Source organism: Caretta caretta, chromosome 17 (genome assembly GCF_965140235.1).
Source record: "Caretta caretta isolate rCarCar2 chromosome 17, rCarCar1.hap1, whole genome shotgun sequence".
In the NCBI taxonomy this organism is placed as follows: Eukaryota; Metazoa; Chordata; order Testudines; family Cheloniidae; genus Caretta; species Caretta caretta.
Window position 1 is genome coordinate 4,761,649 of NC_134222.1, and position 20,926 is coordinate 4,782,574.

Here is a 20,926-nt window from a genome sequence, read left to right on the forward strand (position 1 = left end):
GTTTCCCTATCTGTAAAATGGGGATAATGACCTCCTTTGTAAAACACTTTGAAAAGTACTGATGAAAAGTGCAATATAAGAGCATGGTGGTGGTGTTGATTATTCTGGGGGAGGAGGCTTAATCCAGTAAAGCATTTAAACGTGCATTTACGTTCCATTAAAGCCAATGATGCTTGAAGTTAAGCATATGGTTAAGCGCTGTGGTGAATGGAGAGGCATGATGCCTTCATGGGAACTGGGCTTTTTGGGGAATCTGGTCCCAATTTGTGAAGCCAAGCACTTGAAAATGTGCCCCAAGAGTCTAATGTTCAGATCTCCCAAAACATCAGGTTTCTAAAATCTGAGGCCATTATGGAAAGTATCAGCTTTCCTTTCCAGCCCTGCCAGAAGTGGTGGACACCCTTCTCAATGTGACCCAGTGCTGGTCAATTTGAGTCTGGAAACAAATAGAAAGAATTGATCTCAGAGGGATAAATTGACTTCATGCCCCCATTCAGCTCAATGGGTGTTGACTCTTGAAATCTGATGATGATCACATAAGGCCCTGGTCTTCCATGGCTGCAGGGCCAAGCCCTAAATGTCATTGTTAACTCTTTGGTTGCTGGACATCCAGCAATTCTGGACATTTGGCCATACCCACAATGCTATGCTATGTTTTATGGTACTACTGTATCACTTCCCAATCTGACCTTTGGGCCCTATACACCTGTATAAAGACCCTGCTCCTTCCAGAGCGCTGCTATTTATCTGACCCACACCCTGTGGGTGGTATTGATTCCAGAGTAAATGTGAGGTTTCTATCCCTCCTGCCAGCAAAAAAATGAAAAATGGTGCTGTCGTCATCCTGGAGTGAGAGCGAGAGGGGAAGGCTGGAGGATAAGAGGGAAATACAGGAAAAAACCTGCTCAGGGAAGTCAGCTGGATAATCTCACTGAATGCTGACTCGGGCTGGCTGATGCACTCAGAGCAGATGAAATTAGCCTAGCAGGAATTGATGCTATGCAGTGCTCTCACCCCACCCTTGGACACATCAGGTTTACTCTGCAGTTTAGTTTACAGTTCCATAAGGAAAGGAGACACAGCAACTGAAAAGAGTGAAGCAGACAGACTCTGCCAGCAGTTCTGGCCAGCAAAGCCATTGCTAAGGATCTAGGGTCAGGGTAGGGTATAACTGAGGGGGACACAATGAATTGAAATGGGAACAAGAGGATAGCTATTAGGAAAATATTTCTACCACTGAAGATCAATTATTAGACCATGGAACAGTCTTCACTGGAAGACATTTCTTGGGCCATTTAAAATTGGGCTGGACAAAGGGAACCATTGTGCATTGACTGAGAGCTGGATTAGCTGATGAGAGGCAGTGTGGTCCAGTGGGTAGCCACTGGAGTGGGAGCTGCCAGGAATCCGAGTTCTATGCTTGGCTTTGCCACTGACCTGCTAAGTGACCTAAGACTTCCCTCTCTGTGCTTCTGTTTCCCATTTCATCTGTCTTGTGAGTTTAGATTGTAAGCTGTGGGGCAGAGACTCTTCTACCTAGCGCAATGAACCCTCTGGATACAAATAATAAGGTGGGGAGGAATGCTCTCTCTCATTCTTTTTAGAGATATGCCTGAACAAAATCCCTCATCTGATCACGCTCTTCTGGTCTCTAAACTGATTTAGCTACCATCAGTGCTGTAGTGGATAGGAATAGGGTAATGTCCCTTTAAATAGTTACAGGTTTCAGAGTAACAGCCGTGTTAGTCTGTATTCACAAAAAGAAAAGGAGGACTTGTGGCACCTTAGAGACTAACCAATTTATTTGAGCATGAGCTTTCGTGAGCTACAGCTCACTTCATCGGATGCATACCGTGGAAACTGCCAGTTTATGCATCGGTATGCATCCGATGAAGTGAGCTGTAGCTCACGAAAGCTCATGCTCAAATAAATTGGTTAGTCTCTAAGGTGCCACAAGTACTCCTTTTTTTTTAAATAGTTAGTGAGGCTTGGAGTATCTCTCACTGTCTTCTACGTGTTAGAAACCTCCAGAATCCTGCCAGAGCAGCGGTGTGTACGTAACCAGCCTGACATGTTTGTGTATAGATAGGTAACATGGGTACTTGGGACCTGGTTGTGCCCTTGGGGTTCCTTCATGTTGTTTTTGTTGTGTAAAGAGCAAAAGATCCAACAGCTGCTCTCAGCAAACTTGGAGCCTTCCCAGACAGCTCCTTGGGCATCTTGGTATGAAGCTACTTTCACCAGGTACCATCTCGATGTCCTCTTTGCCATGAGCTTCCTCCAGCCTGCCCTCATGATCGATTTCTCTTGGCTTTAACCTTCTCTGTGACGAGCAATGCATGCAAGCCCATAAGAATCAAGGGCCAGCACACACACTCCCCTCCTCTGTACTGCAAACCAGTGAGGCAGTGTTTTAATTAAGACTTCATTGCCATTTCTCCTGAGCTCTTCAGCACTGATAATTTGCATGTCATAATCCAGCCTGTCTCAGACTGAAATGGCTGGGCAACTAAAATCTTAACAAGGAAACTTCTTCCTGAAACACTCTCTCAGACCTTCAGCTGCAGCAAAGCTTCCAGATCTTGTCGTCCACACACATGTAATAGTGCCACTGATGTCAGTAATACACGCGCACAGGCTGCAGCGTCACATACCACATGGCTGGAGCCTTTCCTCTGAAAACCTTCCTTCTGCCTCCCAGCCCTGTATACATGATAACCTGAGGCACCTTCTGACTATTGACAAATAAGCACTAAAATTCAATACATCCATCTCTTTCAAGCTCCCTTGCTGCATGCCTCCAGTCCGGAAAAGCAAGATAAGGATGTTTGTTGGCTTGTGGTAAAGGAACTCATTGAGAACTGAGATGGTATCTAGCCGGGAGGTAATGGAGCACCCACTGTCACTAGGGGAGCTAGGGCATACGTGGTTGCCTATTCACATACTAACTAAACCCACCCCACTTAGTTTTTGAGCAATGCTGTGATCATATGCTCGGAGGGGGGACTTGATTCAGGAGTTGGGTTTCATTGCAGAAGGATTTCTACGTGAAGGGGGAGGTATTAAACTGGCAGAATATGTGCTGAGTATTGCCAGCTCTGAGCATTCAAAAATCAGGAGTGGCTTAGAAATTAGTAGGTTTTACAGAATCTTTGGGTTCTTTATCATTGTCTTTTGGTTTTTGAGCCATGAGGGTAAACTTGGGTCACAGTTTCAAGCTTCTCTCTGTAATCAGGAGGGCTAAAAACTTAATTTTTAAATGGAGAGCTGAGATTCTCACGTAATCACTGGATTCCAGATGCTCCCACCTTAAGAAAAGTATCAAATATTGCGAGATTCGCAACAAAACTGTGAGAGTTGGCCACACTGCCATTAACCATATGGTCATAGTGAGTCACAGGCTAATCTGGGATCATCCCAAATTGCACTGAAAATGTAGAAACCAGCATGTCCTCTTGCTTTTTCCCATGTCCTTGCTGATGGATCTGGTGGTAGGAAAGCAGAAAAAAATCCTCCATCCATTCCCATGTTTATGAATCTTAAGCAGTGATAAAGAGAGCAAAGAGGGCTCTTTCTTGCAGCAGTTTGCATTTTGACTGGCTTTTCAAAAGGGTTTTGTTTGTGTCTGTTTTGCAAAGGCGTGTGGGCTGTATTTTACCACAGTGTTCACAGCCAGTAATTACTGGTTAAATCTGGTCAAATGATGGTGTTTAGCTGGACTTGCTTGAGAATGGATAACCTTGTGTATTACTTGCACAGATTAACAGCGGAGGCCAGGATGTGCCATGTATACAATGCTGCTGAGGAGCCTGAATCTGCCCAGCCTGTAGTAAGCCTCTTGGGATGATTTAACCAAGTTTCCTACTTGCTCTTACTGCTTTATTTAGCAAATGCAATGAGTGTTTAACCAGGTAGGATATGTGCCGTGCATGTAAGGGGCTCCGTCAAGATACCATTGTAGTGGATGGCCGAACTCTCATTGACTTCAGAGGAAGTAGGTTCATTCCCAACAGCTGAGCATCCACTAGGAGGTAGTGCACCATAGTCAGTCATGGAGGAAGGTGCACACTGACTTTCAGCTCACCCCCCCCCCCTCCACACACACTGTAGTGAAGCTCACTAGAAGGAAAAAACAAATATGCCCATGTCTAACAGCAGGGCTGGATTAAGGCAGGATTAAGGCACCTAGTCACACCACAGCACCCAGGGTCTCACCCCACCTTCCCCCAGGAGTGGCAGGGGTCCCCTCCCCCACACAGGGCTAGTGGGGTGCCTTCCCCAAACCCTGCAATGGCAGGAGGGGTCCCCCTCCCCTTGAGAGTAGTGGGGCAACAGCTAGGGTGGATCTGATTGGGAGGGTGGGTCAGGCTCACTGCACTCTTCTCTTCTGTCCAATTGAATCCTCTCTTGGGTTGGCACCTCCAGAGCAGTGGATCTTGGTGTTAGTGCCCTCTGCAATACGCTGTGAAGTTCACACATTTCAGAGATATTATTTCAGGCTCTCTGCGGACTCAGGCAGATAATATTGCAGCAGGTGTGCTTGATCACATTTTCAAGATTTTTCTTTGCAACCACAAGAGCTAGACACTCTTTTAAGGAAAGATGAAATTCTAATGTTACCACCTGGCTCCAGGAGCCACTGGCCTAAAGTGCCTATGCCTTAATCCAGCCCTGGAAGTGGTTAGAGCAGGGGAGTGGGATATAGGACTTGCTAGGTTCTGTTCTCAAGTTCTGACAGTGACTCACTGCATGATCTTCGGCAAGTCATGTCACCAGTCTGTGCATCAGTTTTCCCAGATGTAAAATGAGGCAAATGCTACTTCCTTATCTCACAAGCGTGCAGTGAGCTCTCCTTGACAATTATGTTTCAATGTGCTTTTGAGGTCCTTGGATGGAATGTAAATTATTATTTGTAGTGATGCCTTATGGTAACCTTTAACATGGGATCAGTTTTGAGCAAATCATTCTAACCATGTGTGACCTTGACTAGCCCTGCCAAGCACAGCAGGAAGGTGGTTTCTTGGTGTGTATGGTTTTGTTTTTCACCAGAGAAGCGGATACCCAGAGCTTATGTCTAATGAAACCATAAATAAAGATCCCTTAGAAATGCTACCTCTCATCTCCACTGTAAGTGGTAGGATCATTTGTAAATGCCATAACAAAGAAATTAGTGGACTAGATTCCACAATCAGTTTCACTGGTGTAAATCTGGAGTAACAGAGCAGAAATTGGCCCTACTTTTTGAATGAGAAGATTAGGTTGAAATTTGCCAAAGAGATATTCTTCATTTAGGAAGCAGGCTTCAGATGAAGTTTGTTCCCTCTTTGGGGCAGGGATGGTCTCTTGGCTCTGTGTTTGTATAGAGCCTAGCACAGTAGGGGCTCCCGTGTGCTACAGCAATACAAATAAGAATAACAGCAGCCTTGTAAGGTATTTCCAATACTTTTCAGATGAGGAAGCTCAGCCCTGGTCTAAACTAGGAGTTGAGGTCAAATTTAGCAGCGTTAAATAGATTTAACCCTGCACCCGTCCACACGACGAAGCCTTTTTTTTCTACTTAAAGGGCTCTTAAAATTGATTTCCTTACTCTACCCCCAACAAGGGGATTAGCGCTGAAATCGGCCTTGCTGGGTCGAATTTGGGGTACTGTGGACGCAATTAGATGGTATTGGCCTCTGGGAGCTATCCCAGAGTGCTCCATTGTGACTGCTCTGGGCAGCACTCTCAACTCAGATGCACTGGCCAGGTAGACAGGAAAAGGCCCGCGAACTTTTGAATTTCAATTTCCTGTTTGGCCAGCGTGGCAAGCTGCAGGTGACCATGCAGAGCTCATCAGCAGAGGTGACCATGATGGAGTCCCAGAATCGCAAAAGAGCTCCAGCATGGACCGACCGGGAGGTACGGGATCTGATCACTGTATGGGGAGAGGAATCCGTGCTATCAGAACTCCATTCCAGTTTTCGAAATGCCAAAACCTTTGTCAAAATCTCCCAGGGCATGAAGGACAGAGGCCATAACAGGGACCCGAAGCAGTGCCGCGTGAAACTGAAGGAGCTGAGGCAAGCCTACCAGAAAACCAGAGAGGCAAACGGCCACTCCGGGTCAGAGCGCAAAACGTGCTGCTTCTATGATGAGCTGCATGCCATTTTAGGGGGTTCAGCCACCACTACCCCAGCCGTGTTGTCTGACTCCTTCAATGGAGATGGAGGCAACACGGAAGCAGGTTTTGGGGACGAGGAAGATGATGATAGCTCACAGCAAGCAAGCGGAGAAACCGGTTTTCCCGACAGCCAGGAACTGTTTCTCACCCTGGACCTGAAGCCAGTACCCCCCCGAACCCACCCAAGGCTTTCTCCTGGACCCGCCAGGTGGAGAAGGGACCTCTGGTGAGTGTACCTTTTAAAATACTATACCTGGTTTAAAAGCAAGCATGTTTAATGATTAATTTGCCCTGGCATTCGTGGCTTTCCTGGATGAACTCCCAAAGCCTTTGCAAAAGGTTTCTGGGGAGGGAGCCTTATTGCGTCCTTCATGGTAGGACACTTTACCACTCCAGGCCAGCAGCACGTACTCGGGAATCGTCGTAGAACAAAGCATTGCAGTGTATGTTTGCTGGCATTCAAACAACATCCGTTCTTTATCTCTCTGTGATATCACTCTCCTGAGGATAACATTCATGGTCGCCTGGTTGAAATAGGGTGCTTTTCCTAAGGGGACATTCAGAGGTGCCCATTCCTGCTGGGCTGTTTGCCTGTGGCTGAACAGAAATGTTCCCCGCTGTTAGCCACGGGGACGGGGGAGGGGCTAGCCACGCGCTGTGGGGAGGCAAAATGCAACCTTGGAACGAAAGCACATGTGCTATGTATGTAATGTTAACAGCAAGGTTTACTGTGAAAGAGTGTACCCATTGTTCTATAAAATGTGTCTTTTTAAATACAACTGTCCCTTTTTTTTCTCCACCAGCTGCATGTGTTTCAAGGATCACAGGATCTTCTCCTTCCCAGAGGCTAGCGAAGATTAGAAGGCGAAAAAAACGCACTTGCGATGAAATGTTCTCTGAGCTCATGCTGTCCTCCCACACTGACAGAGCACAGACGAATGCGTGGAGGCAGACATTGTCAGAGTGCAGGAAAGCACAAAATGACCAGGAGGAGAGGTGGTGGGCTGAAGAGAGGGCTGAAGCTCAAATGTGGCGGCAGCGTGATGAGAGGAGGCAGGATTCAATGCTGAGGCTGCTGGAGGATCAAACTAATATGCTCCAGAGTATGGTTGAGCTGCAGGAAAGGCAGCAGGAGCACAGACCGTCGCTACAGCCCCTGTGTAGTCAACCGCCCTTCTCCCCAAGTTCCATAGCCTCCTCACCCAGACGCCCAAGAACGATTGCCCAAGCAACAGAAGGCTGGCATTCAATAAGTTTTAAAGTTTTAAACTTTTGAAGTGCTGTGTGGCCTTGTCCTTCCCTCCTCCACCACCCCTCCTGTTGCTTCTCTCCTCCACCACCCCTCCTGGGCTACCTTGGTAGTCGTCCCCCTATTTGTGTGATGAATTAATAAAGAATGCATGAATGTGAAGCAACAATGACTTTATTGCCTCTGCAAGCGGTGATCGAAGGGAGGAGGGGAGGGCGGTTAGCTTACAGGGAAGTAGAATGAACCAAGGGGCAGGGGGGTTTCATCAAGGAGAAACAAACAGAACTTTCACACCGTAGCCTGGCCAGTCACGAAACTGGTTTTCAGAGCTTCTCTGATGCACAACATGCCCTCCTGTGCTCTTCTAACCGCCCTGGTGTTTGGCTGTGCGTAACCAGCAGCCAGATGATTTGCCTCAACCTCCCACCTCACCATAAATGTTTTCCCCCTTACTCTCACAGATATTGTGGAGCTCACAGCAAGCAGTAATAACAGTGGGAATATTGGTTTCACTGAGGTCTAACCGAGTCAGTAAACTGCACCAGCATGCTTTTAAACATCCAAATGCACATTCTACCACCATTCTGCACTTGCTCAGCCTGTAGTTGAACAGCTCCTGACTACTGTCCAGGCTGCCTGTGTACGGCTTCATGAGCCATGGCATTAAGGGGTAGGTTGGGTCCCCAAGGATAACTGTAGGCATTTCAACATCCCCAACAGTTATTTTCTGGTCTGGGAATAAAGTCCCTTCCTGCAGCTTTTGAAACAGACCAGAGTTCCTGAAGATGCGAGCGTCATGTACCTTTCCCGGCCATCCCAGGTTGATGTTAGTGAAACATCCCTTGTGATCCACAAGTGCTTGCAGCACTATTGAAAAGTACCCCTTGCGGTTTATGTACTCGCTGGCTTAGTGCTCCGGTGCCAAGATAGGGATTTGGGTTCCGTCTATGGCCCCACCACAGTTAGGGAATCCCATTGCAGCAAAGCCATCCACTATGACCTGCACATTTCCCAGGGTCACTACCCTTGATATCAGCAGATCTTTGATTGCGTTGGCTACTTGCATCACAGCAGCCCCCACAGTAGATTTGCCCACTCCAAGTTGATTCCCGACTGACCGGTAGCTGTCTGGTGTTGCAAGCTTCCACAGGGCTATTGTCACTCGCTTCTCAACTGTGAGGGTTGCTCTCATCTTGGTGTTCTTGTGCGTCAGGGCAGGGGAAAGCAAGTCACAAAGTTCCATGAAAGTGCCCTTACGCATGTGAAAGTTTCGCAGCCACTGGGAATCGTCCCAGACCCGCAACACTATGCGGTTCCACAAATCTGTGCTTGTTTCCCGGGCCCAGAATCGGTGTTCCACTGCATGAGCCTGCCCCATTAGCACCATGATGCCCGCATTGCCAGGGCCCGTGCTTTGAGAAGTCTGTGTCCATGTCCTCATCGCTCTCGTCACCGCGCTGACATCGCCTACTCGCCTGGTTTCGCTTTGCCAGGTTCTGGTGCTGCATATACTGCTGGATAATGCGTGTGGTGTTTAATGTGCTCCTAATTGCCAAATTGATCTGAGTGGGCTCTATGCTTGCTATGGCATGGCGTCTGCACAGAAAAAAGGCGTGGAATGATTGTCTGCCTTTGCCCTGACAGAGGGAGGGGCAACTGACAACATGGCTTACAGGGTTGGCTTACAGGGAATTAAAATCAACAAAGGGGGTGGCTTTGTGAGAAACTGAATGGCCCCCTCAAGGATAGAATTCAAAACTGGGTTTAGCAGGCTGTTGATTTCACAGAGGGAGGGAGGAGAAAATGAATACAAAACAAATCTGGTCTATTTCTTGTTTTGAGCCACTTCATCTATCTTTATACATCTTGCTGGCAGCAGACTGTGCAGTACGACCGCTAGCCATAGTCATCTCCCTAAGGTACAGAGATGTTAAGAGACTTGTCCAAGATCACAGACTGAGCCAGTGGCAGAGGCTTTGATTTGGGATTTAACCACATATACTTTCCATCTCCGTTCAGGATAACACTTCACTTCAACATTAAGCATGTGCTGAATTGCTGTCCTGAATCAGTGCCAGAGTTGGAGAGATGACTGACTCCCAGTCCTCTGCTTACTAGAGGACCTCTTTGCTTTGGATGTCAGCACATCGATCAATGCCTTGATCTGAAATTAGTTGCTGAACCTTGCTTTTGCTTAGTGTCACTCTGAGGAGCAACACAAGTTGCTGACCTGCAAGACTGTGTGTAGTGAGCTGGTGCTGTAATTGCCAACAATATACAGTTGTACATTAGGGTTGATGTACTTACTTGGCCATCATAGGGTTACAGCTTTGATGTTAATTTCGCTTTGGTCAATTTCATCTTCTCAAAGGGATAAAGGTCCCCCTCCCCCACTCTTCCCAGGATAGGATCTCTCAGTGCAATAGCAGCAGGGAGGGTCTGTGCTGAGAGTCTCTTCCTTTCACTGTAGAGTTGTCAGGCTGCTGAAGACCGCTCTGTAATATTTAAATGATCATGTATCTTCCTCCCTTTCATTAGGAAGGGAACATTCACCCCTCTCAGTAAAGAGGGAACGTCCGTGCAGTACGGTAGCAGTGAATCATGCTGCTGGAGCTAGGGGTCAAATAATGTTACTTTCCAGGCATTAGACAGACGGTGGGAATTAAAAGCTTTACCTGGAAACTGGTTCTCTATCCCCAAGCCTGCTTTTGTCTCCTGGCCCAATTAATACCTCTCACTATTTTTGTGTCTCCTCTACCTATTGTATTGTTGGCTTGTCAGCATGTGTGTAGGTCAGGTCTGCTACCTGATTATGTAGCCAGCCTAATCCACACTCAAAGAAGCACATGGCAAGTCTGGTTGAGTACAGTACTCCAGTATAATCCTGTATGCTGTGGCCTGGAGATTCCAGCCTGTATAAGTGTGGGCAAGGGAGTGAAATGCAAGGGCATGAGTTGGTTGATAGGAAGAGTTTAATGTAAATAATCTTATACTTTAGTTTCCAGGTCATAAGGTCTGATCCTAAGCACATTAAGATCAATGAAAAGACTCCCATTGACTTCAACAGGCTTTGGATCAGTCCCACAGACTATAAAGCTATTAGGTTATCTAGGCAGTTTCCAGCAAGAGATTTTTCTAATACTTTGTCCAGCCCAGTTCTAAAGGCCCCCAGGACAGGGCTCCCATCTCTTCCTTCTGGAAGATAATCCCATAATTTAGTAGAGCTGGGACTAGTTAACCTAAACTTCCCTTTTCTAAATTTGAAACCCACTCCTACTTCCACCCTCTTTGTAGAACCGTATCCTGACCTTGGTGCTGTTCATACCCTTCCAATCATGGTGGGTAGTGACAGTCCTATCATGCCTTAGGGCCTGATGCTAACAACCTCCTCTGAGTTTCTGAGCATCTGCTGCTGCTCCTGGGAACTTGGGAGTCCCCCATTTAGCCCCTGATCCTGGCTTTGCCAAGTTGGTTAGATTTCCAAGAATCATAAATTTACTACTCTAGGTTACATGGAGATACAGGATGGCCTCCTGGTTAAGGTTAAACCAGGTTGGGCCAGTCATTCACCTCTGTGTGTCTGTTCCCCATTTGTAAAATCCTCCCTTTCTTGTCTATTTGGAAGGTAAGCTCTGTGACGAATCACTGAGAATAAGGGGGCATTAGTAATACAAATAATGATTATTTGGGCTATATATATAATGAATGAGAGAATAGCTGCATTTTCTGGACATCAGGCCTAATTCTGTCTGAAGTCCAAAAGCAGCCCCTATGCTGCACCCAGAAATGGGCACTGGATAAATGAATACATACTGCCAGAACCAAGCCTAGAAGCAACTACCCTTCCTGCTGTTTGTAATGTTCATGTAGTTTGACCTTGTCTGTTTGGCCCCTAACCATAGGGTCGCTCAGTCTAAATCCCCTAAACACAAAGTATATATCTGAGGCTTCCATGTGGACAGTGACCAAAATGAAAATATTCTGAGTCTCATAGCAGTGCAGAAACAGCAGTTGCAGCCCAGGCTGTTGGGTAGGGACCAAAGGGCAGCACTAATTTCTTTACGCTGAAACCACAAACCATCTCTGTGCAGCAAGCCAGAACAGCCTTGAAGAGGAACCCCCCCCCCCAGAGAGCAGGACATGGGAGTAAGGAGAGGATCGCCTGTTTTCATGTTCTGATATTCATCCCCAAAGCATCAGCTAGGTGGGAACAAGGGCAAGTTTGGTTGTTGCAGGCGAGGAATATGCTCAAACGTGTAGCAGGTCAATTAGGCTTCGTGGGCGTGGTGTTTGCCCTGTGACTCCAGGACACTCATGAACGCTTCTCAACAGCTGCCTGAAAGCTGAATTGTTCATTAGGCAAAAAGGTCGAGTCGTTTCACTAGGTTTCCTAGGCACTTACCCTGCAAAGCTTCTCTGAAGGCGCGTATAGGAGCCCAAAAGGCCATTAGTGATCCCAGCCCAGGACCGGGAGCTGAGTGCTTGGCCTGCCTGGACCACACTCCCTCTGGGGCTTTGGGGGCAAAAAAGGGCTTCTCTGTCTCAGCTTCCCTGCCTGGACACTTGGGCTGATCGGCGGTTTCTCTGCAAGGAAACCTAGTTTCCCTTCGGGCCTCCCTACCTTGCCCAGGTGCTGGGGGGACGCTCAGGGCAGGCAGGGGGCAAGAGGAGCGCGAAGGGTTCTTGCTCCCTGCTGCGGTGCGCTGCCCAAGACCCACTCCGGAGCGGGGCTCCGTGTGAACGCTCCCCCCGTTGGGCGCTGCAGCCCACCTGGGCCGAAGTCCCCCTGCGTCTTCACAGCCCCGCTCCCCCGGGCTGCAGGGGAAGGCGAGGCAGGACTGCTCCAGCCCGGGCACCGGCGGGCGGGCGGCCCCCCACCGGAGGAAGCCGCGAGCTCCACTCCGCGGGGGAAGGGGCGATCCTCGCCCCCGCGCTGAGGCTGGCGCGTGGCTGCCCGCGTGGGGCAGGGGAGCGGGAGCCGGTGCCCTGCCCCTGGGGGGCGGGGCGCGGAGCGGGAGCGGCCCCGCCCGGGCACGGCGATGGGGGGGCCCCAAGCCGCACACCTGCCCCGGCCGCATTCCGGTGCAGCGCTTGGCGGCGAGCCGGTGACATCACCCGCGTGCCACCCCCCCCCTCTCGCCGCCCCCCCCAGCCGCCTCGGAGCCGGCCCCCTCTCCCCCCGCGCGCGCGGGCGGCGCGGGCACTGTCTGCCAGGGCGGCCGGCGGCAGCGGCGGTGCGCGGCGAGGCTGGCAGGGGCGAGAGCGCCCGCCCGAGCTGCCCCCGGGAGCCCGCCCGCCCGCCTCTCCTCTCCTCTCCTCAGCCGCCGCCGCTGCCGCCGCCGCCGCCGGGGGGGCGCGTCCCGCCCGCAGCCGCCTGCATGACACTCCGCAAGGGGGAGAGAGCGACCATCAGCATCCAGGAGCACATGGCCATCGACGTCTGCCCCGGCCCCATCAAGCCCATCAAGCAGATCTCCGACTACTTCCCCCGCTTCCCGCGCGGCCTGCCCGCCGCCGCCGCCAGCCGCCCCGCCAGCCGCCCGCCCCTCAGCCCCGCCGAGCCGCCCCGCGAGGAGGACGAGGACGTGGACCGGCTCTTCGGGGCGTACGGCGCCAGCGGCCCCGCCGAGCAGCCGGCCCCGCGCCCGGCCGAGGAGGAGGCGGCCGACGCCGAGGGCTACGAGTCCGACGACTGCAGTAAGTTGCCAAGTCCCCCCGGTCCCTGGCCGGAGCTCCCCGCCCCACGGCCCGGGTCTCAGTGCCCGCCCGCGGCGCTCCCCGGCCGGCTGGGCCCTGGGCTCGAAGCTCGCCTGGAGAGCCCGCCCCCTCCCCCCCGGCAGCGAGGAGGGACCGCGCCTCCGGTGCCCTGGTCCCCGGCTGCAAAGAGCCACCAGTTGCCGCGGCTCTGCCTGGTCGGGGCGGGGGCTCCGCGGCTCAGCTCGCTGGGGGGTGTCGGGCTCTCCAGGCTCGCGGACCGGGGCTCTTCAAGGGGCCGCTGCCCAGCAAGTCTCCGGCCAACCCCCCTCGGGCAACTCCGGAGCGGGAGCCGCACGGGCGGAGCATGTTAAGTGTTTCCCTTGCAGAAGGCACCGCTTTGTTACATGCGGGTGTTTGCGGCTAGATTTAACCCCTCCCCACCCGCAATGTCCTTCCCGCCCGGTGTTAGAGCCGTGGATGTCTGGCTGCGTTGAACAGGGTGGCTGGATCAGCAGCTGCCTGTAGTTAATGAAGAGGGGCCCGATCCTGTCAGGCGTTGACGCCTATGGGAGTTGAGGGTGCTTGGCTCCTTTCAGGCTCAAAGTTTGAAACAAAGAGATGACTAGGGAAGGAGACCAGTTAAGAGCCGACATTGCCCGGAGGTGCTGAGCCTCACTTGGAGGAAAGGAGGACCCCCCAGGAAGCTACAGATGCTCTTTAGGGTCCTGCCTTGAGAAGGGTGTAGTCTTCTCTTTGAGAAATGTCATAGCAGTCTATTGTTGCTTCTATGCTTCCTTGCCAATAGCTGGCTAAACTCAGGCTGCAGACGTGAGCCAGATCCTGATCACCCTGGAGTAACTCCCTTAAAGTCACTGTAGTTACCCTGGAAATTGTACAGCGACCTCTGAGATCAGAATCTGCCTAGTATGAATCCAGGGGTCCAAACTGCTGGCAAAGTGGCAGAATTTGGCCTTTGGTGACTCTGAGCAAGTGTGAACCCCAAACTACTCTTTTCTGTGTTCATGGCCTTATAACCCGGGTTTGGTGGCACATGCCCTCTCCTTGGGAGCTGTCTTGCTGAACCATTCTGGTCTGCAAGTGATGAAAGTGCAATATTAAGCTGAACTCCCAGCCAAACTGTTAATAACAACTTTAGCCAGATTTGGGTTATTTGCTACTGTAATTATTGGATCATCTTTGTTCATCCTGACAATAGAAATTGGAACATTTAGTGGTGGGGGCAGAGATGCATGCAGAAGCAAAGTGCTAAGGGGCTCTGCATCTCTTTTCTTGGCTACTGGAAGATCAGCTGCTAGGATTTCAGGATGTTCGGCTTTGGGCTCTAAAACCCACTTCCCACGCCCCACTAAGTAGTCATTTGGAAGGACTAAGGGCATCCTGGTCCTTCTCATTGACACCATGGAATCAATTAAACTGGTTTCCAGTGGACCAGCTGGTGTTTGTCTTGTTGCAGCTAAAGTTAAAAATATGTTTCTTACAGTATAACAGGTGGCAGCAAAACTGCTGATGCTGGTTTGCCAGATGTGGTTATTTTTCCACTAGTAAAGATGCAAGAACTAATAAGCTCTTCCTGCTGGTGACAGAGCAGTTAATGCTTGGTGGTTATTTGTATGACAGCAGCACCTAACCGTCCCAACCGAGTTCGGGGCCGCATTGTGCTAGTCACTCTACATACACATAGTAAGGAACAGCTCCTCCTCCTCCGAGTTTACAATCTAAATAGAAAAGACAGGTGAAGGAAGGATTATTATCCCTATTTTAGGGATTGGAAACTGAGGCACAGTGAGGTTGAGGGACTGGCCCGAGGTTGAGGGACTGGCCCAAGGTCCCACAGGAAGTCAGTGTCAGAGCTGGGATTTGGACACAGATCTCCTAGGTCTAAGTCCAGTACCTTAACCTCACATCTTCACTGACTGATGCATGAATCTGGAATGCCCTTGAACACCTAGATTAACGTCTTGGCATAGAAATAACAGTGATGATTTAGAAGCATTGGTGCCTTTACTCCTGGAGCAGTAAGTGCTGTAAGCAAAGTGTCTGTGCAAGATACAATACAGGGACCTTCTGGGGTTCCAAAGGTCAGAACACTTCCTAGCTGATTGGACTCTCTACAGGCTTTTCCAGGGAAATAACATTACCACTGAGACAGCATCTCGCCAAGGCCTGGATGATCTGAGTGAAGAGACGTCAGGCATCATCTGCTCAGCCCAGAGGAGCAAGGTCACTGCCCCACATGGGCCTCAGTGTCAAAAGCTTCCCTCCTGGCTTGTGAGATTCCTTGCTGACCATGACAAAGCAATGCTAGTGAGGCATCAGGTAGATACAGGCTGCTGATCACATCTTGCACTCAGCCTCTCTTGTTGAAATGCAAGTCTTGCCCTGCAGGAATGCTGCAGGAACTCAGGGAAACGTCTATTACTAGATATTATCTCCCACAGAGAGGATTCACAGAGCTCTCCCTATGGCTGCACTTCTCACCTAGCTCCAAGGAGACACTCCCAGTGATGGGTAACAGCATTCAGCCTTCCCTGGGGATGAACTGTGGGTATTGGCACAGCCTGGAGGGGAAGGATGATGCTGTGGATAAAGTCTGGTCAGGTGATGTGGCTCCAATTCTTGGCTTGGCCAGTGATTCACTGTGTGATTTTAGGCAAGTCACTTCACCAATCCGTGCCTCAGTTTCCCTACCTGTAAAATGGGAATAATGAAATTTACCCACCCTTCAGGGGGTAGTAACTCCCTTCTGTTTCGAAGGCCCTTTGGGATTATCAGGCAGCCTTGTTCTGGAGTAGCCCAGAGTCTCCTTTCCAGCTCGGTTTACTTCTCTAGCCTGATGTTATTTCATCACCACCTTTCTTTTTTGCTCTTTTCAGTTTGACTGTTCTCCTTTGACACGGGTATTTCCCAGCCCTGCCCCCCAATAGTTCCAGAGGTAGCAGGAGGGGGATTGGAGATGGCAGGAGGTGGCCAAGTGGACCAGCAAGCTGCGGCCCCCCACTGAGATCACTGTTGAAGAATCAGTTCAGACAGAAGAGAGAAATGGAACAGACCTGTTCAGCCTTCTGGCCTGCCCCCCTACCCTGCCACCCATATAGGAATGTCTCCAGTGTGATCATAGAAAGAGACATTCTAGAAGGACCTGCCAGGTCCCCTCTGGTCCATTCTCTGGACAGTATGGGTTTGCTCCTTACAGTGGAGGTTCCAGCCCTCAGTCCAATCCCATTTTAAAACGCCATCAGTAATCTACTCTAACCTATCTCCTAGACACCCCCTTCAAACCATCTGCTTCTCTAGCAAGCAACTCCCTCCTTCCAGAGGAGTGCATCCCTCAGGCAAACTCTTACTGAGGTTGGGGGAGTTTTTTGGCTGAGCAAGAAGGGAAGAAAGACTGAGTAAGGACTCCACCGGGGTTTCAGCCCAGGAGGCAGAAGCCTTCAGTTACATCTTGTCTCCTTCTTAGAGATTCTTCTAAATTTCCAAAGGCTTAGAGAATGCAGGGAGAAAACCCGCTGTCTGCATCATTGCTTTTAAGAGCAGAACTGTGTGTTTAATTCTGGTGCTTTGCTAAATCAAAATCATAAGGAGCAAAGAGGAACGAGGATTCCTTCAAGGGAGTGATCCAGACACAAGGCTTAGGGGTGCAGAGAGAAACCACTGGGACTGGAATTTCCAGCTGCCGGAGATGGTGCATACCAGACGGGACCTGCTGCACTGGGTCTTCTCCACCAGGAGAGAGGGGCCCAACGCTCAGCCTGCGCTTTGCCCTGACTGGCAGAGAGCAAGGAGGAATAGACCAGGGAGAGAGCCCCCAGAGGAGGGAGCAGACGCAGATTGCAGTGAAGGGGAATAGAACAGTGGCCTGGTTACAGCAGCTCTTCAGGGAGCTGTGGAAGATTTCGGAGGAGCTGAGGAAAACAACTCTAGTCCCCACAGACCAGCGAAGGAGAGGCAATAATCAGCCTGTTGAATGCCGGCTGTGAGAGCTGCAGTGAGCGAGCAGGCCTGGAGGGGCCCAGTGGAGCAGATAATGAGGGGGAAATGTCAGGAAGGCTCCGGGAGAGATGGGAGTAGTGTGGAGCCAGCCCTTACCATCACATACACAATGGACATGCTTGTCAGGGCAGGGGGCACTTGCAAGGTCCTTTATCATACTATAACGACACTTGGTCCTTCTGCAATACCAGTTATCCCTGGATCACCAAGTACTTTGCGAACTGGGGTGAAAGAAGCCTCACAAACCACTGACAGGCAAGTGGGCATGATCCCTGGCTTACAGATGCGGATGCTGAGAAATAGAGAAGGGAACAGCAAAGCCCAGACCATGTCTCCTGCCCCCTTGCCCTGTATTCTGGCCACAGGGAAAGGCTGATGCAAAGGCAGGAGAAGCCAGTGAAGTAGCTGTGACTGAGGAATAAAATCCCTGATGGATCAAAGGGGTGAAGCTAGAAAGTTAAGGCGAAAGGAGAAATCTCTCCCAATGGGGTAGTTCGTGGCACACCAGGCAAGCTGGAGGGAGGAATAGCACTAGACAATTATACTCTGAGGGCCACAGAATTATTATTATTTATTATTAATTGCATTATTATAGCTTGTAGGAGCCCCAGTCATGGACGGACCATGACCCCATTTTGCAATGCTAGGGGCTGTACAAACACAGAACACACAGACGGTCTCTGCCCCAGGCAGCTTACAATCTAAGTATAAGACAAGAGATGGAAACAGACAGGGAAGCAAAGGAAAACATTGAGACAACGTTGGTCAGCATGCTCAGCAGTGGTCTCAGCACACCAACAGCCTAACATTGTCAAGAAGTGTGCTTTAAGCCTCAAGTGCAAATGCTGATTGTCATCAGTGGCCCTTGCAATGTCTGTCAGCCTAGGGGTGGAAGGGAGCCCTGAACTAGGACTCAAACAAGATTCTTTGGTTTTATCACTGCTCTGAGTTTCCCTGAGACCTTGGATAAGTCACTCCCCCTCCCTGTGCCTAAAGTGTTTTGTAGAGATAACGACACTTCCCAGATGAGCTTGTGCATGTTTAGGAGGTGCTGTGTCCATCTCTCTCTGTGGGGTCTCAGTGCCAATGGAACATGCTGGATTTTTATTCCTGTACTCAGGTTGCTTGCTATACATGATTCAAAATCTGGCTGAGACTTTGAGAAGTACTACCCTTTGTTCCATTGAGTTTGTTTTCATCAGATGGTTTTCATTGTTCATAATTGAGCTGCTAATGAGGTGTCAAAGCACTTATACCAATTGAGGAGAAGAGAGCGTTAGGGGGTAGTGACTGGAGGGGAGAAAAAAAAGCAAACACCCAAAAAATCACAGTTTGGGGCATTTTATCGGATCAGAAGTAATTGTAACATAATGTCTTTTTGACAGTGGGGAAGGAACTCACTATAGATTTATTGGAACATCATAGTTCTCTCATCTACTTCCCAGTAGCCTGCAACCTTCCAGTGAAACAAGTCTGTGTATTGCACCCATTACCGTGGTGTCTGGGCACCAACATAAGTACAGAAAGCAAAATAGATTGAAAAACTGTCTTCTATGGTGTTTCCTTTATAATACACTGCAAAAAGTGCATGTGCATGGATTTTATTATCAGTTATTAATTATTGCTATAGTATTTGCTGTTCTTAGGGAAATTATGCCAGATCATCCTCAGGGCTGCATTCACATTGTTACAGCTGTTGCTCATGTTTCCTTTTGCTGCACAATCAGCTCGCTAGTCCAGAGTAATTGGTTATTCCCAGACGGTCTGTCAAACACTAATGATATCTTTGTTTACATATAAAGTAAGCCAATCTTAGCAGCATGGCGTCGTGTTTGGGGCATAGGGCTGGGAGCCAGGGAAACTGGGTTCTGTTTAAAGAAAAGGAGTACTTGTGGCACCTTAGAGACTAATCAATTTATTTGAGCATGAGCTTTCGTGAGCTACAGTGAGCTGTAGCTCACGAAAGCTCATGCTCAAATAAATTGGTTAGTCTCTAAGGTGCCACAAGTACTCCTTTTCTTTTTGCGAATACAGACTAACACGGCTGTTCCTCTGAAACCTGGGTTCTGTTTGTGACACCATCACTGACTGTCTGTGAATTTTGGCAAGTCCCTTATCCTCTGCTGCAGTTCCCCACCTGTAAAACAAGCATGATAATACCTATCTACTTTAGTAAAGTGCTTTGGGATCCTCTGATGAAAAGTGCCATATGAATGCAATATAGGTAGGCATTATAGGAACACTGTAACTCTCAGAATTGTTAAGGCAGGAGTCACCGGAGGGCACTGTTACACATACTTTAATAATTCTTTTTCACAGTGTGTGAGTGAGCTTTTAGTTCTTGAAGAAGTGCTGCGTTGTTGTTCGTGATACGCTGGTCTTTGCCAGAGAGAAGCTGTGGCAGATACCGCAGAGTTTGCTCAGTACTTTATTTTTGAAGGCAGTTCTTGCGACGAGGTAGTTTCTTGGGAACATGGGCATTGGCAGGTGGGTTGAGATTTCTGAAAGAGGAGACTGCTGATGCTACTTGTGCCTGCCTCTGTCTCATGGTGGGTGTGTATGTGTAATCGAAGGAAATTACATTTAGAATATACCCAAACTCCTCCGACAGGAAGCTGACCTGCAAGGCCCTGCAGAAGAATTTTGCTTCCACGCAGCTCAGCCATGATAGTGTTATAAATATCAGCTGTAGAAAATATTATTTCTAGCCCAGATCGCAGGCCTATCCTGATGTATTGCATCTTGTGACATCTGCTACAAGTGATTCACTGAGAGAGGTTTCTTAGGAAGACACTTATTTTGGGTGAAGAAAATCATTAAGCAGCCAAAGTCATAATGAAGATATTAACTACCAGCTGTTTAAAGGTGGTGATAAGAACAAAAGTAGCAAGGGATGCAGAATCTACAGATGACATGGCAATGTTAGCAGACAACACAGAGTTGCTAACAAAGATGCTGAGAATAAGCAAGGGGGAGAGAAAACAGTTTGGAAATTATCAGGATATTTACATCCTCAAAGCAGCTCCTTAGCATATGTTGCTGCTGCTATTAATAACCTTTCATTTGTCTTTGCGATCCAGATTATGCAAAAAGAATATTTTTACTACACAAATTGCCATTGATTTCAACAGGTGTCTGGATAATATTATAGTAATTTTATTGACACTGTATCAAGTCCAACTTGCCAGCAGCTCATAAAGGCAATGGAAGTGTTTTATACACATAAGTGAGATGTTAAATCCAAGGTTTAAGTGCATTAAAGAGCTTGTGACCCTTTTTGCAAGTAGAGAGGTGTTAAACCTAGGGGGTTGGCCAGCTTCCAGCTTGAGTAATGAACCAATCAGACCTGGAAGTCCCCTTGCAGTTTCACTTGAGATATTTTACTGATTGAAAGGCATTTATATGGGATAAATATATATCTTCTTTACTACTTACCCTGAGACATAGTGCAGTGTTGCTGCATATTGTTGAAAAGCTGCCATGTTCCACACTAAGTGGTGGCTGCATTTCAGTGGTGGGGAATGTGATCTGTGTACATGTATAATGACAGGTTTCAGAGTAGCAGCCATGTTAGTCTGTATTCGCAAAAAGAAGAGGAGGACTTGTGGCACCTTAGAGACTAACACATTTATTTGAGCATAAGCTTTCTGAGCTACAGCTCACTTCATCGGATGCCTTGTGGCACCTTAGAGACTAACAAATAGCTCACGAAAGCTTATGCTCAAATAAATGTGTTCGTCTCTAAGGTGCCACACGTACTCCTTTTCTTTTTGTGTACATGTAGTTCACCAAGAGCTCCGGTACCC

At 49.0% G+C, this 20,926-nt stretch overlaps 2 protein-coding genes across 4 annotated transcripts in view; both read left to right on the forward strand.

Annotated features, from left to right (window-relative positions):
• The window catches only part of RPH3AL (rabphilin 3A like (without C2 domains)), a 165,756-nt gene that overhangs the window by 121,233 nt on the left and 23,597 nt on the right, over positions 1 to 20,926 (forward strand). The window contains exons 10-11 of one of the 2 annotated variants that reach the window (XR_012665300.1): positions 5,995 to 6,386; positions 6,964 to 7,578. The exons of the other annotated variant lie outside the window; for it this stretch is intronic. The gene's annotated coding sequence lies outside the window, so the exon portion shown is untranslated. Of the gene's footprint in view, positions 1 to 5,994; positions 6,387 to 6,963; positions 7,579 to 20,926 lie in introns of those variants that run through there. 2 annotated transcript variants of the gene reach the window in all.
• Positions 12,689 to 20,926, forward strand: part of DOC2B (double C2 domain beta) — a 133,193-nt gene continuing 124,955 nt past the window's right edge. The window contains exon 1 of one of the 2 annotated variants that reach the window (XM_075120661.1): positions 12,689 to 13,106. In XM_075120661.1, the coding sequence (XP_074976762.1) occupies positions 12,788 to 13,106 (319 nt within the window). In that variant the 5' untranslated portion in view covers positions 12,689 to 12,787. The remainder of the gene's footprint in view (positions 13,107 to 20,926) is intronic. The other variant, XM_075120660.1, reaches the window with a different exon arrangement.